This window comes from Piliocolobus tephrosceles, chromosome 14 (assembly GCF_002776525.5).
Source record: "Piliocolobus tephrosceles isolate RC106 chromosome 14, ASM277652v3, whole genome shotgun sequence".
Taxonomy (NCBI): domain Eukaryota; kingdom Metazoa; phylum Chordata; class Mammalia; order Primates; family Cercopithecidae; genus Piliocolobus; species Piliocolobus tephrosceles.
Window position 1 is genome coordinate 59,169,900 of NC_045447.1, and position 17,676 is coordinate 59,187,575.

The 17,676-nt window shown below is 35.8% G+C and overlaps 1 protein-coding gene and 1 non-coding gene across 6 annotated transcripts in view; both read right to left on the reverse strand.

The window, feature by feature from the left end:
* FOCAD (focadhesin) overlaps positions 1–17,676 on the reverse strand; it is a 317,972-nt gene that overhangs the window by 202,900 nt on the left and 97,396 nt on the right. For all 5 annotated transcript variants that reach the window (XM_023191713.2, XM_023191709.2, XM_023191710.2 and 2 more), the window contains 3 exons: positions 14,469–14,556; positions 11,229–11,431; positions 3,503–3,760 (listed from right to left, as the gene is read on the reverse strand). In XM_023191713.2, the coding sequence (XP_023047481.2) occupies positions 3,503–3,760; positions 11,229–11,431; positions 14,469–14,556 (549 nt within the window). The remainder of the gene's footprint in view (positions 1–3,502; positions 3,761–11,228; positions 11,432–14,468; positions 14,557–17,676) is intronic.
* LOC111526150 lies at positions 6,113–6,241 on the reverse strand. Its single transcript, XR_002726270.1, has one exon. It is a non-coding gene; the product is annotated as a small nucleolar RNA SNORA30/SNORA37 family (small nucleolar RNA).

Here is a 17,676-nt window from a genome sequence, read left to right on the forward strand (position 1 = left end):
ACACTACTTCTTATCTATCAAGCTATTTATTAAAAGTACTGTACATTCTGGCTTCTTTTTGCTGGTGTGAAGTACATAGGAAGCCGACTGACTTCAGGGGGTAGCAATTCATAGAATTCAGTAACAACAGAACAAAGTACAAAGTGTCCAAAGACTCTTTGTGCAAGTTCTTTTATAGAATATATTTTCTCTTTTTCTCACAGCAGTAACTTACAGATCATTAAATTTCACACATTTCCTATTCATTTTCCATGTTAAAATATGGCTTATGACCCTGAGTAGAACTATCACAGGATTCTGCCCTATAACTCAACTTTTACTATTTGATAATATATGACTTTTCAAAGACCAGCAAGTCATGGCCCATGAACCTAGTCACATAAGTGATTTCAAATGGATCAAATGTGTACACTTTTACACACGGAAAAAAACTGAAGCTCTGAAAACATCACAAAGAATAAAATAATCGAAGATTGCAACTGTTCCCATTATGCAAGATCTTTAACTAGACTTAACAACCAAAATGTAAAAAGAAAATAAAATACCTCAGTGTTGTAAGATGCAAGTAAAAGCAAAGCAAAATAAATAAGCATGACCCTATTCCCACTTCCAAACAAGAGAAAAGCAAGCAAGCAACAAGAATTTGAAAGAGGCACTGAGTTTTGCAAAACTCAATTTGTTAAGACCATCATTGGGGATAGGTTTTAAGGAAGGAACCTGTGGTTCTCTAAAATCAAATTTATGAGCTTTTGCTCTTTGGCATATTCTATTTTATAAATCAGTCAAAAAGAAATTGATACACCTTACACACAGTATTTAGAGTTATTCCATTGAAGGTGAGATACTAAACTATTTACACTTTTATTTTAGACCAATTCAACCTATCTAAAAATTACTCATCTTTGTGGTTGATGTTCAGTTCAGATACCTAAGCATTTAATCTTACCAAAAACCCTTAAACCTCATGGATAGAAACATAGGAGGAAAACACATTTTTTCAGGTCTTAAAACCACAAACAAATAGCCTTAATTTCCAAAACAATATAATCTTTTATCAGGTATTCCCTCTACAAATATTTATCAGATACTATGAAGCATCCTATAAGGCTTCTACACACCAGTTGGCCAGAGGCTGCCAGAGACTTCAGGCAGCCTGAGCTAAGACAACTAACTGGCTGCCAGAATGCTGAGAGAGGATAATATCTCAGCACACCTGCCACATATACCACATTTCAGTGTCCCCCAAAAGACAAACTGAGAAGTTCTGCTTTACATTTTTTGCCTATTCAGCACATTCCCACTTCTATGACCAGTACACTATCTATTCTTCCTTTGGGGGATCATTTCACCCCATTCCTCATGAACCTGATGGCGGAAACAATTTTAGGACCTGATACTTCACCTACTTCTATTCTACCCAGGATGGCCAAGTAAAGTGCCCCATTATCCCATCATGATGGTTGGTCCAATGTAAACACATGACCTAAGCAAGGCCAATCTGAGCATTCTTTACTTCTCTCTTCCTTTTGAATTTTGAATATAAGCTTATAAGGCTTTGGGCTTCCACCAAATTCAGAAGAAAGAAACTGTAGCTTGAAAATACTGTCCAGACCATGAATGTCCTAAATACTAGAGGTAACAAAAACTAGAAGAAAGGATTTTGAATGTTTCCAACATGTACACACAAAAATGATAAACGTTTAAGGTGATGGATATACTATTAATTACCCTGATTTGATCACTGCAGATTTTATACATATATCAAAATATCACTCTGTATTCCATAAATATGTACAATTGTCAATTACGAACTAAAAATAAAGGGGAAAAAACGGTTTATGGCAGTTTAAGATGATTTTCTGTTACTTATAGAATTTGATCATGCTTGATCAAATTTCCTGTGTGTGTGTATAGATTGATGCAATATATGTTTTATATCAGTGGTGTAGACAGAACAAGGTAACCCACTGTATAACTTCAAAGGAATCCTTCTTTAGATAATCTCCAGGCATTATCTGCATTAACTATTCTAGCGATTATCCTACCAAGTGTCAACACTGAAAGAAAACATTGGTTAGAAGTAGGATCACTATAGAAAATACAAGGACAGATAAAGCAGAAAGCAAGTTAAACTGATTCACGTTATGCATACACCATGAAACAAAAGTATTTTGAGTACATTACAAATCCACTTGCAGAATCAGAACAGATGAGGTCAGAGTGAAAACTTTTTGTGAGATATCAGCAGTTGTTTACACAACAAAAAGGAATGAGTATGACAATTTGAGGTTAAAAAGGAATTCCAAATACATTAACTTCATATCTGTTTTTTTTTTTTTTTTTTTTTTTTTCTTTTGAGACAGAGTCCCAGGCTGAAGTGCAGTGGCATGATCTCGGCTCACTGCAACCTCCACCTCCTGAGTTCAAGCAATTCTCCTGCCTAAGCCTCCTGAGTAGCTGGGATTACAGGTGCACTTCACTGCACCTGACTAACTTTTGTATTTTAGTAGAAACAAGGTTTTGCCATGTTGGCCATGGTCTCAAACTCTTGACCTCAAGTGATCCGCCCACCTCAGCCTTCCAAAGTGCTGGGCTTACAGGCATAAGCCACTGCACTCACTTAACTTCATGTCTCAAATAAACACATGTGCCCCTTTTCTACCATCAAATTTTTTCCTCTAGGAACACATACATCACTTTTCCATTGGGAGATGGAAGGTTTCTTCATCATTCTTGAAAAGAAACCCAAGCACTAATAAACAGAGGATAACAAAAATGTCAAAACTACTTGGTTAGAAAATCTTTCCTTTATAGGAAATGCATTCTAGAGATTCTATCAATTGGAGAAAAAGAAAGTCACAGGTTATTATGCTAAATATGTGGTTAGTGTAAAAGGCTGGGGAAAGAAGTCTTATTAACGCCTGACTGCTTTCTCATTACATCCTAAGTTCTGTGCAGATAGGAAGAAAAATTGTTTACCCTCATATCCTAGCATGGAGATCTGTACCATACATAGTAAAGAGTCAGTATTTTTTAGCTTATTAAATGACTCAGGAAAGACAGTATCAAACTGCAAGAAGTTAAAAAGATATTAATGGCTATTGTATAGGCTCCCTTATCTTGAACTGATTAATCTGTGTCCACTTTAAATGATCAACATTAGAACTAATGGATATGTATCTTGGAATAGGTTCCAAGAGTTGGCAAAAGCATTACAAAATAGCAAATCCACCAAAAAACTGGAAGAACCAGAATAGCACCATGTGCAGATTTCCTTGCAAAGTATGATTGCATTTAAAACATGTTTGCATCATTAAGTATACATCAACTCAGAGTAAGGAAAAAGAAGAAAAAAATGGAAGGATAAAGATAGCAAGAAAAAAAAAAATCATCAACCCATAATTTAAAACTCTGCTGCAAATAATCCACAAAGCAGGAATCATCTACAATTCCAATGATTAAGCTTTTTTCTCATTATTGTTCCATCACTCTCTTGCTTTACCTGGGAGGAATCTGCTTGGGCTAATTCTGTAGTGACCTTCAGTATTTGGTGAAGATTCTGTCCTTTGTCTTCAACAAGGAGGTGAGCCAGCAGAAGAAAAGCAGGCACAGGGATCACAGTAGTAATAGGAAGCAATGACTCTACTGAAGTCAACCAGTCACTTGCAGCAGACGAGTCTCTCATTACTTCAAGAATCCTCCAGGCTGTAAATATTGAACCATACACACTGGTTACAGGGCACGCAAGCTTGTAGGAGAGCTGAAAAATAAAGACAAGAGAAGCATAAATAAGTGAGATAAATATATTTGTCAGAAATATATTTTTGGCATTCGTATATTTCATTGTAAGATATCACTCCTTCCAAAAAATGAATACAAATTGAATTACTGCCAAAATCTTCTCTGCACATAATTGAGGTAATAGGATTACACAAAGAGAAAGAGAAAAAAGTTGTTAGATGGAACTCTAGAAGAGTTTTATCACAACTTTTCCTCATATTTACCATTCATTCCCCATTAAGGCAGAAAATACGAATTAATATACAAGATCCAGAGGCAATTGTGTTTGGAAAAAGCTATTATCACTAAAAAAGTATTCACCAATGAGAAGAAAGATACAACAACAACAAAAAAAATACTGTATTTGCCCAGCTCCAGGCCCTACGCAGAAGCAATTTGGGGCAGATGGCAGACTTGGACTGAGGACAATTCATTTCTGTAACAGACAGTACGTTGATAGGAACAAAGTTGGTTCAGCTGGAGCCTGGGAATTCATTAATAATTGTAACTTGTGCAATAGGAAATGGCCTGACAGCTCTAAGCTGAAACAATACCCAGAGATGATATTATCCTAAATTAATCTGAGAAATGGCTCATCGCAGAAATAAAGTAGTGCAGACAGGGTCAGAGGGTAGCCAAGGTGAGCTCTGTAAATAAACAACTCAGGAGAAGTCATAGACGTTACAGAATCATTAGACATTGCTTGCTAATAAAGTAATTCAAATCATGTAGAGTACTTTGTGACAGACTAGAAATCTCTAGATTATAACTGTCTGGTCAATAGAGGCTGACTTATATGAATCAGGGTAACAATTGAAAGGATGCAAAGTAAAAGTTAAGCTTTATAAAATTTTTAAATAACAGCTTTATTGAGATAAAATTTGCATACTATAAAAGGCACCCTTTTAAAGTTTACAACTTATTGGATTTTAGCAATTCATTTCTTTAACTGTGTAACCAACATCACTACCTAATTTTAGAACATTTTCATCAACCCAAACAAAAATCCCATACCCATTGATAGTCACTCCTTACTCCCCCAACCCCACCTCCAGCCCTTGGCAACCACTACTCTACTCTGGTTCTATACTGGCCATTTCAAATAGGAAACACATAATATGTGGTCCTTTGTGACCAGCTTCTTTCACTTAGCATGTTTTCAAGGTTCATCCATGTTGTTACTTGTATCAATAACTCATTTATTTTTATTGCCAAATAATATTGCATTGTATGGATATATCATATTTTGTTTATCCATTATCAGTTGATGGATATTTAAGTTGTTTCCACATTTTGGCTCTAATGAATAATGATGCTATGAACACTCCTGTAAGTTTTTGTGAGGTTGTAAGTATTCAATTTTCTTGAGCATATATCTAAGAGTAGATATGAAATGTCTTTGACAACTAAATGTCACAGTAAAAACAAATGAGGAAGCTCTCACTGTATTGATATAAAAAGATTCCCCCAAGTGAAAATATAAGATACAGATACCATGACTGGAATGCTATCAATTTTTTTTTTCAAAGAGAGTGAGGAGAAAAAGAAAATATACTTGTAGTTGTTTGTATATGCAAAGAAAAGTATGTGGACAAACACAGAAGAAATTAGTAACCACTAAATCTTCTGTTTTGGAGAGTGAGAACTGGACAGCTGGAATCAAAGGCAAGAAGGCAGCATTCATTATATGCAATTTTCTACTGTCTGAACCATTTGAATACATTACTATTTCAAGAAAATTACAAATTTTAAAAATTAAATAATATCTAAGTTTATATAGGTCCAGCTCTCTAAGAATATTTTTCTTCCCAAGAAGAAGGAGTTCATTAACAACCATGGCCAAGTTTTTTTTTTTTTTTTTTTTTTTTTTTTTTTTAATACTTTAAGTTCTAGGGTACATGTGCATAACGTTTTAGACTAATGACAAACACCATAAAATTTAAAGGGCCAGGACTTCAGCACAGCCATGCCAGCTATCAGCCATGACACAATTTTTTTAAGCCTTACTTTACTCGTTTGTAAAATTTAAGAAATGACTACTTTCCCGCTTAGGTTGTAATATCTATAAAACACCTAGCACAGTGCCTGAAATTGCAAAATAAAAGGAAATAGTATTGCTGTCATCTTCAGAAGAGAAAAATAAAACTCATGTAAATGAATATAATTTGGAAATTACCATGAACCACAAGTTGAGTAAAAGCAACAATATAACAGGGACATGTAAGAGGAAACAATGAAACAGAAAGCAGTCCCAGGTTACTTGAACTGTTATGTCCAGGTTTAGGCTCTTAAGTTTGTTTGTTTGTTTGCCTAAGGTTAAAGCAGCAGGAGAAATTGTCCCATTGAGTGACAGCTGCCACTGGCACAGTCCCAGGGCAAGGATGCAATCAAGAGTTTTCTCTCAGCACCAGCTACCAAATCCTGGCCCCACAGCCTGACGGAGGACCTGTGAAAGTGCTAGTAAGCTTTGCTTTTAGAGGAGAAAGTAGGTATTAAAAATAAAAGGCTTATGTTACATGAATTATATACCAATAAAAAATAAATCACAGAAAAATTCATTTAAATAAATACTGGGTGGTTGTAAGACATCTTTTATAGGTATAAAATAACTGAGAATCTTTATTTTAAAAAACATTTAATAAAAATGTGCAGGTACATTAAGTAGTAACAATAAGACATCTGATAGTACTTCTTTGTCAAAATAGGTCTGAAAAAGAAATTGTGAACAATATTGATTTTCATTAACTGTAAAGAATGGCATTAATCTATAATAGTGACTAAAACAGGCTTAGCAAAAGTAGAGAGTGGGTATAGGAACTCAAACTTATAGAACCTTAAAAGTAAGATCGATTTTTGCTAGAGGATATCAGTCACTCACCAGTCAAGCACTATGAAGACTCTAGCACTATGAAGACCACGACGAAGACTCTAGACATGAGTTGAGAGATTTGGGAGTGGTTTATTATAACCAAGAGATAACACACACCATCCTCAGTCCCACGTCTTTCAGAAGATGATGATAGAAGCACACCTAAGACTTACTAATTCCTTTCTAAGTTTCAACCAGAAGTCTAAAAAAAGTTTATTTCAATATACTACTAATTCACAGTTCGTTTCCCTGTAAATCTGAAGTACAACTGTTATTTACTCCCAAGTTCAGCACAAAGATGATAAAATATTGTGCCAAAAAAAAAAAAAAAAACAAAGAAAGAAAACAAAATGAAAGTGCTGGTAACTGGATATAGGCTCTAGAATCAAACAAAATCTGAACTCCAACTCTACCCTTCACTACCTGTGTAATCCAGACAAATTAACCTCTCTAATCTCAGTTTCCTAGCTTGTAAAATAAGTATTTCAAGAATACCATCAGTGAAATGCAAAACAAAACCACAATGAAATATCACTTTACACCTACTAGGATGGCTAAATCAAAAAGATAAGACAGTAACAACAGTTGGCGAGGACGGGGAGAAATTGGAACCCTCATACACTGCTGGTGGGAATGTAGAATAGTGCAGCCCCTTTGGAAAACAATCTGTCCATTCCCCCCAACAGTGAAACATAGAGTAATCACCTTATCTAGCAATTCTACTCCTCGGTATCTACTCAAGAGAAATGAAAACATTTGTCCACACAAAAACTGATACATGAATGGTTATAGCAGCATTAGAGCCAAAAAATGGAAAAGAGCCAGACATTCATCAACAAAAGAACAGGAAAGTAAATGTAAGGTATCCATACAATGGAATATTAGCTCTAACAGAAAATGAGGCACTGCTACACGGCACATGCTACAACATGGACAAACCTTGAAGACATTATACTAAGTGAAAAAAGCCACTCACAAAGGACCACTTATTGTATGATTATATTTGAAGGAAATGTCCAGAATAGGCAAATCCATAGAGAGACAGCAAGCAGATTAGAGACTGCCTAACCTGAGGGATGAGGAAAAAATGGGGGAATTAGGGAGTGATGACTACTACTAGTGCAGGGGTTTTTTAGGATAATAAAAATAAAAATGTTCTAAAGTTGATTGTGGTAATGAATATATAATTCTGTGAATATACTAAAAGTCATTGAATTGTACACTTTAAATGAGTGAAGGGCATATGTGAATTACATTTCAATAAAGCTATTAAAAAAGAATTGGGTTCCCACTGCATGACAGTAAGTTATTTACCTCTTTTATGCCTCAGTTAACTCTTAGGTAAAATGAGATCAATAATTTTACCTACTTCAAAGAGTGTGAGACAAAATCAAATTAGTTAATACAAGCCAAAGTGCTTAAAACGAAGCCTGCACATATGAAGTGCTCAATAAACAACACCATGAAGGTGGCGTTTTGTTACCCACTTTACCAGGGCCCAGATACCACATAGATTCAGTCACTAGTCCAAGGCCACACAGCTGGAAATAGATTTAAAAAAAAAAAAGAAAAGATACCTATTTCATAGTTATTGTAAGAAATATGAGTTGACCCACATAATAACTTCTAGCATACCGGACATGTTCAATAAATGTTAACTTTAGCTATAAGTAGGACAATGACAATTCCTTGCAAATTTTATGATTTTTAAGAAACAAATATTCTGCTTACTTTATACTACTTCAAAGCAATTTCAAATAAAATCTACTTGGCAAAGCTTTATTACCAAAGACCCAAAAGTACCATATTTAATTTTTAAAAACACACATAAGAATGAATAAACACATGGTAGACCCCAGCTCAGTCAAGCTGTCTGTAAATTGTTCTGCTGACTAAAACAGTTCCATAGAAATGAATTTTGCCTCCTGCACAATTACAAGAATTTAACTTTTAAGTCTTCTTTTCCACTTCATCTCACCCATCCACCCTTATTCCCCTCCAAAAAAAACTTTTCTGATTCTGTCTTACTTTCTGAGCCAGTTACTCAATTTGTTAACTTTCAGCTCCACATCCACCCTTCTTTGTCTATGTGATCTTACAGTTGTGCCTTTTCAGCATTTCTCCTTTGCCCTCTGGTCTAATGTTAGACCTTGCCAATAGAGAGCACAGGAGAGACATTGCAAGGAAAGGAAGAAGGGGCTTCTCTTCAGGTTCCTGTGTGCTTCTTTGATTTCTCCTACCACGGCTGCTAGGGACATGCAGGATATCCCAGAGGTGGCTTCCAGTGGACCAGCTCAGCCAATTCCAGCCTGCTCACACCACAACAGGTGGTTTCCTGTGGACCAGTTCTAGCCTATGGCACCCCAGCAGACTATATCACCCAGTAGGCCTTCTCCACATTCTCTCCTACCAGGTCTGACTCTCAGTGTTGTCTGGGGAGACCTTTTTAGTTCCTTCCTTGGGAACTCTGCCTTGGTCTTAGCTTACAGGTAGTAGCTGCTCCATACATATACTACTGTAATACTCCTTAGATGCTTTTTTTATAAGTTTTTGTAACTAAACACCTCTTACTAATAATTATTTGCATTAAGTTTTCCTTGCTCAAATTGCCAGTGTGTTTTCTCTTTCCTGACTGGAATCTGACTCATACACTGATGCAGTCTCTCTTTTATCCCCCACTTTCTCTTGTGGGAGTGGAGGGGAACAAGGAGGAAGCAGAATGTTTCAAGCCCTTTAGAATTTACAATTAGTGTTCATTTTTTTTAATTTTTTAATATTTATTAATTTATTTAATTTTGCCTGGGGAGAATGCAATAGGTAGCTTTAAATATCACATTTAATAGCCAAGATCACACCACTGCACTCCAGCCTAGGCGGCAGAGTGAGACTCCGTCTCAAAAAAAAAAAAAAAAAAAAAAAAATCGAATAGTCAAATAATCTTGACTTGGGAAAGAGGCTGGGAATATTTGGCTGAGTCTTGAAGAATGAATAGTTCAGGCAGATGACATAAAACAGCATTCTGTACAAAAGCAAAGATTCAGTAAGAGACTTGAAGAGTTTGGGGCATGTTAAATTCATAGGTGTGATTGGAATGTAAAGTTCCACATAGGAGCAGGAAAAAAAAGCCAATAGTAAAATGTGGCTTAAATTTTTTAAAACAGTGATCATATATCTACTGAAAGTCTCCTTAAAGCAGCACAGTATCATAAGGGCTATAACATATTTATAGCCCTAATAGTAATTCTGCCCCTCCCCTTTACCAGCTGCTAAAGAGAAAGTCCAGATATTAGTGTTGATGAATAAGATTCACACACATCTGAGCAAATAGTAAATGAAGTACTTATGTATTAGAGTTGGGGTGATCCTCAGTAAATAACACGTGTGATTTAAAGGAACAGAATTCTTGCCCTGCCCCCACTCCCATTCAAGATCCAATCATTGTTCTATATGGGCAAACCAAGAAGTAAAGTAAAAAAGCTACTAGAATTTTTTTTTTTGTCAGATTTTGTACTCCTATTAGGGCTGATGCAAGAACTTCTCTCTCTTAATTCAAATCAAATACCTGTTTCAAGTTTTAAAGTTTTAGCCAAACAATTAGGATTTAGGAAGCTGTAATATACATTCAATTTGCCTATAATTATTGGCCAGTTTCTGCTACACGCTCAAACAAGAAATAATAATGACTGGATTTGTGCTGCTGGAGCATTTAACATAAGAGATATCTCTGCTTTTGCAGATGAAGCCACAACCATCACTCTAGTTTGTATTTACATAGTGCCGCTCTTCATGGAGATTTAAGATGCTTCGCCAGCTTCATCTTATTCAATCCTCATTTCATCGCCATAAGAGGAGTTGGAAAATAATGCTTCATTTTGATAAAGACAAAACTCATATATCATAACAAAAAAAGTCTGGTAAATCTAGGCCAAGAACCCAACCAATATCCAAACCATGACAATACTTGTACATTATTGTAACAGGAAAAGTGAGACTGAAAAAGCAGGAGGAAGGCAGGATTGGAAAAGGAATGTGGCAGGCCTGTTGTCTTCCAGTTGGAGGCAGCAGAATAGGGGCATACACAGGGGACATCGAGAGTCATTATGCCAGGGAATATGGCAAGAGGTACCATATTAAATAAGGAAGTTTTAGTTCTTACTGATATCAGAAGTTTCAGGCATTTGAGAACTATTTCCCACCCTGGATTATCCCAGATCTAGCAATATGCTGTACTTAACCAACAGTATAATTTTAAAACATGATTCCATGTTAAAATATATTACAGAAGTATCAGGTTAAATAGAATTAGTTCCTTTTCTGAAGAACCCTTCAGGATCTTTAACTAGTATTGTGCACTGGATTTTCAAAGAAGAAAAGATATAGCATTTCCAAACTTATTTCACGACAGGACTACTATCCCTTCTTATAGTCCAGAAGAATATGTTAAGATCTCCAACAGCATTATCTGACTGAATGATAAAGTCTGATAACAAACAGATGCTTCATCAGGAGGCAAGATTATCCGTATACCTAAATTCCACATCGACACTTTATTTAAGAGAAACAAGGATAGATTCATTACCTTTTGGTGGTCATCTCTGTAACATTCCCGCTGTATCATTTCCAAAAGGTTCAGAGCCAACTGCTGCCTAGAGGGACCTTCTTCATCCATAGATATACAGTCTTCCAAGGCAGTAGAAGATAGTATCTGCAGAATTGGCATCACTAACAGCAGAGAAGACTTTGGGATTTTCTGATCCTCAGTAACAGAGAGGAGCTTCAAAGCTATTCATCAAAATAATAACGCACATTTTTAAAAATTAATACCACGGTCAAACAAAATGCAATTTTGCTTAAGAGTGATAAGCAAGAAAGTCTCCTTCCCTTTTACAACTGGGTCAGACACATAACTAGGATGATAAATTTTATCCTAAGATGAAATAAAAGGAGTATAAAGAAACTATTATATAGAATAAGCTGTTAATGTATATAACTGAAAAATTGATGATACTCTTTTAGGTCAATATAAATTTTTTTAAAAATACAATTCAACATTTGTCCTTAATATCCTCTGAGATGCTAGTATTGCCCTCAGCAAACAGAGCTAAGAGACCAAGAATTCCTGGATCAGTGGACAACAAGGCCAACGTACATGCTTCCTTTACAAATGCAGCTAAGAATCCTATTAGCAGATGCTTAAGTAAACAGCAAAGTGAAGCAGGACTGCCCTTCAGCTGCAGTTGCTAAGAAGGAGATTGTGAAAGTCCCAAAGTCCAGAACCAAAATAACAACAACAAAAAAACAAAAAATTTAGTGAATGGTTCTTTAATACGGAAACAACTTACACATCAGATACATACAGTTATGCAATAACTGAGTCACATATACAGTATTAACTGAATGAGTTAAGGCATAAATATATTTTTTCACAATAATTTTTCAAAGTGATGTAATTAACCCTGATTTACTAAAAGATGTTATTCATGGGCTTCAAAGTTACATTATCAAAATATTCTACTGATTTCCCCACTACAGCAAAAATAATTCTTCAAGCCTTGAATCATGTCAATGAGTTGTCAGCATTTTATTTTACATCATCTGGAGGTCAAACCTTAACATGATATTAAGTACAAACACCTGTTACTCTAACACTAGTAATTTACTTTTCTTGCCTAAATATTGGTCTTAATCCATAATTGTTTCTGATACTGTCTCTACTAAAAATCCATTATCTTTAATATAACAGGAAATGAATATAATACCAATATTTTAATAGCCTCTATTATAAACCTAAATATTCCAGGCATTTTTATAAATTGCTATTCATAATCAAGGCTACAGTTAACAATTACAAAGTGTAATATTACATTAATGTAAAAATAAACATATACATAAATCTTTTAAATTTGGAATAATCAATATTCTCTTGGTGATCCTATTTCTTTGAATACTCTTTCCCCATAGCTCTTCCTTACTTTCTGACAAGACATATTGGCTTAGCAGTGCTCAGTACAGTTTATTCACTCCAAGGTAACTTTAAGTCAGAGACATTGGTTTACGAGAGAAAGAAAAAGTCTGCTAACCAGCAAATAATGAAAGTATTTGAGTGTTTGATACTGTATTATCTTTCTCTTACACATGAACCACAATATAAGAACATAGCTTCAGAATTTGAAATGTAGCTTTTCAGAGGCTTTAGAATTTTTTTGTCAAAAAACAAAATCCATTCATATGAAATGTCTAGAAAAGGCAAATCTATAGAGACAAAAAGCAGATTAGTGTTTCTCTGGGGCTGAGGGTGAAAATGAGGATTAACTACAAACGGTCACAAGAAATTTTGGGCGGATGATGGAAATATTCTAAAACTAAATAGTGGTGCTGGTTGCACAAATCTATAAATTTACTAAAAAACACTTTATTCTGAATTTTATGGTACATAAATTACACTTCAATAAAGCTGTTTTAAAAAATAAAACCATAGCTGTCAGAAGTACCAGCACTGGTAAATTATACTTATGGGAAGATCCCATGTGCACTGCTATAAGAAAAAGGCAAAAACGGGATCAGACTGCGGAGGGAAGGCATAAGTAAACATAAAGCCAGTAACCAAATGCAGGGTAGGAATCAAAGCCTAGGAGCCAAGGATCCCCTCCATGTGCTAAAGCCATTTCCAAGACACGCTACAGGTGAAAGAGCAATTCACTCCCAAAATCATGAATTAAAATGCCCAGAAGAATGAGCTATACAGTAAGTATTTATCTCACACACTTTTTCTTTCTTTCTTTCTTTCTTTTTGAGACAGAGTTTTGCTCTTGTTGCCCAAGCTGGAGTGCAACGGCATGATCTTGGCTCACTACAACTTCTGCCTCCCAGGTTCAGGTGATTCTCTTGCCTCAGCCTCTCAAATCACTGGGATTACAGGCGTGCACCACCACGCCCGGCTAATTTTTTTTGTATTTTTAGTAGAAACAGGGTTTCACCATATCAGCCAGGCTTGGTCTCGAACTCCTGACCTCAGGTGACCCGCCCACCTCAGCCTCCCAAAGTGCTGGGATTACAGGCATGAGCCACCACGCCTGGCCTCTCACGTACTTTTTAAAAATAAGAATGGCAGTATATTAAAATATCATGGCACTATACAGCATAATTTAGAGCTCTCATTGTTATGTGGATTATTTTGGATCAGACCAAGTAAAGTGGGGCAACACCAATGTAAAAGCCACATTTTAAAAGTATGACTTGTTTACCAATCTGCCAGATAGAGCAACTAGCTTCTTTACCACATTCTTCTTAACTAGAACATTTTTGCCTCTCTTGGCCTGCTCCTTCACTTTTCTTTAAGTCAATACTGGACTGTCAAAAGAATATTATCTTTCATTTGTTCTAGCTAGATTAAAGCAATAATCATAAGTTAAATCCTGTTCAATGTAGCACATTTTGAATAGTAAACGTATGGAGAATTTTAAAATAACTGCAACTACTAAACACTTTTCTTTCAAGGATTTTATACTAAAGCTTTCCGTTTTGCTATACAATGCTGAATAAGGTGATATGCCATTCAATATATTCCTGAATGTTACTGCTATATAAGGTCAGATTATAACCTTCCAACATGCAGCCGAGATACTTGGTAAATTATGTTATATCAAAGCTTGCACAAGGTAATACCTAATTAGACAAGAAAAAAATTCTATTTTATAATTTTAAAAATTACAGATGGAAACTCAAAATACACAGGATAGCATGATACATAGTTCAAGTGAATCCTGTCAATACTCATGTTATATCTGCATTTTACTCTAGTGACTGTATTTTTATTTACCTAGATTTAAGATTGGCTTCTGCTGACTTGCTGGAGTCTGTAGAAGTAGTAAAGCTATTCCAATGATGACCAGTTCAACAGGAAAATCCTAAAAGAACAGAGGGGGAAAAAGGAGTTGTTAAAGAAGTTCCCAGAACCATGGCTTTGTAACACGTATCCAGGAAGAATATATTTAATATGAAAGACTGCAAGCCTATTACACAAATTTATTCATACAGCAAGTGTGCTCTACTAAAGAAAGAATTGGTCGGCCAGGCGCGGCGGCTCACGCCTGTAATCCCAACACTTTGGGAGGCCGAGGCGGGTGGATCATGAGGTCAGGAGTTTGAGACTAGCCCAGCCAACTTGGTGAAACTCCGTCTCTACTAAAAAAACACAAAAAAATTAGCTGGGAGTGGTAGCAGGCACCTGTAATCCCAGCCACTCAGGAGGCAGAGGCAGAGAATTGCTTGACTCGGGAGGCGGAGGTTGCAGTGAGCCAAGATGGTGCCACTGCACTCCAGCCTGGGTGGCAAAGCAAGACTCCATCTCAAAAAAAAAAAGAGAAAGAATTGGTCAATGCCACACACTTACACATAAATTAAAATGTTGTATTATATGGCCAAAAAGCAAGAAGCTATAAACCAAATAATTCAGAGGGAAAACTCAACACAGCAGATCAACAAGTCTTCTAAACAGTCAATGTTTGCAAACCATTGAAAGTTGCCTAAAATACTAAATTTAATAATATTTCATTTCTGTAAACTGGTTCAATATTCTACTTACCTAATACAGACATGATCCATCTATATAACTTGCATAAGGAATTACACTAAACAAATTTAGTAAATCATGTTATAATAAAAGAAATATTAGTGCCAGGGAGGTAGAGACTATTTTCAAATTACCGTAATTCATTAAGCATTAAATGCAGCAGAGCAATGACCATAGAAATAACCAAGTATATAAACAAAAAGAAAAAAAAAGACATGTATATTAGGCTTTAATAAACATTAATAAAACACAAGCGACATGTTATTTGAGGTTTCTAAATAAAGAAAATCTTAATGCATTATGGTACTAAAGAAGAAAGGTTCAGCTAAAATGACTATTCTAAAGTTTACAGAAGTGCCTGCAGAGCAGAAGTACCTATGAATAATAAAGACAGGCAAAACACACACACACACACACACACACACACACACAAACAACAACAGGAAAATAAGGAAATCTGTGTGTTAGAGCCACATGTTAAAGGACCACCTGCCTGAGTGAAAACAATACAATCTGGCACACTCAGAAGTTACAATCTTGAAGATACTATCAATTAACAAATACCCTCTAAAATCTCAGTTTTACCATTCGAAGAGTGATATTAACCTACAAAATCCTCTCATGTGCTTGTTTATGGACTTTTGAAAAACGAAACAGCAAAAGAAAAAAATTTGTGAATTTTAAAAAATGGGATATATTCCAATCTATGTATTTTGGGAATATATGTGTTCACTGTTTTGAAATAGAGTTGAGAACAATGAAGCACTCTTATCTATTTGAGGATAATACATGCATTTCGAAACCAACACACTTACAGTATATACTATTACACCATTCTTTGCTATATCTTCCCCAATTTCATTTCAATTTCTGCATGTCCATAAAAAACAAATGGAAAACCAACAAGATCATTTAAACCTCAGATTCACTAGATTCCAAGAGAATCAACAACAAAGAAAAGCACTGCTATACAGTAACACTACTATTGGAAAGCCTTTTTCACAGAAGCTATTACTGCAAGGGCCATAAAGTAGCTTTGTAGAGTTCTGAAATGGAATAGAAGTATTTTTATTAAGTGAATGGAACTTAAAAGTATGAAGGCAAAAATGAAAATGGCCTTCTCCAGGAAGGGTGAGGCTGGCCTGTTCAGAATAGAGGGTGAAAGGAAAAGAGTGGAGATTCAAGATCAAAACTAAGGAAAAGTAAATGGTGGAGGATTAGATCACATAAATCTTAAACTACTTACAAGTTTAGTGGTTACAAGTTTTTTGACTGATCGATTTTTAATGGACACCCAAAGGATGGTACCATTTAATAAGATCTTTTAATAAAACCCAGTGTTGGACTTCCCATTTGCACACTTCAAATGCTACAGCTACTGCTGTGGTAACTGGTTCTGCACAGGTGCAACCTAATGGTTGCCCCTAAGTCCCCACCATACACCTCTTGCTTCCTGCCCCAGAACAGCGCACTCTAGAAGTACAAGGAAGTTAAAGCCCCACAGGCCAAAGCTGACAAATCGGCAATAGTGCCCAACAGATAAATGCTTTCCCATTAATTCCAGATCCTTCTTTCATAAGGCTTCTCAGAAGATTCTGTGGGATCAAGCAACTAGTTGCTTGTAGCAGTAGCCTACTTGATGATGCCTGTATTGCCTCTCCCACCTTCCACACTTCACTCCTCTTGTCCCTCTCCAGCTGCTTGGTGGGATCACATTGGCAGATGAACTCCAGTCACATAAGCCTTTGCTTTTGTAGGAACCCAGTCTCTACTTTTGCCTTTAGGGAAACTCAGGCCAACTCACAGCCTGGAAATAAAATAATAAATAAAAATTCAATAAAAGAGGAAAATAAAATACATAAAAATAAGAAAATTTTTAAAAATGAAATAAAATACAAAAAAAAAACAAAAAACAAAAATGAGTAAATGCCTTTATACTCAGTCACAAATGTTAGAGTCCCAGTAACAGAAAACAACCTGGAGTCCATATTTTTTGTCCTCAAGTCAAATGAAAATAGCACTAAACACCACCTATGTACCAGGCAGTAAGTACATAAGCTGGGTCTACGAATGCCACTGTGGACAAAATAGTCCCTTTTCTCAGGGATTTTACAGTAAAGTCATGGAAAAGTATTTTTAAAGAGAAAACAAGGCATGAGAAGGTAGCAGACAAAACAAAGATGGTGGCCCAACTCACACAATCCTCCAGTGCCATAACTTTGCTACATACTCTGTTCCCCTGGCCAGAGCTTCATCAAGCCAAGATGGGCCAAACAGATCATTTTTCCTACAAAATCTGAAAACTTAGACACACAGTGAAGAAAGTTGGTTGGAACTGAGTCATCAGCTAGTAGTGTCTTAGAAATCACAAGTTTCCAACCCTTCCCAATGCTGAAATGTTTCACTCATTCTTCACTTTGAGAGCTACTCAATCTCCTCCCAATGAGCATCATTT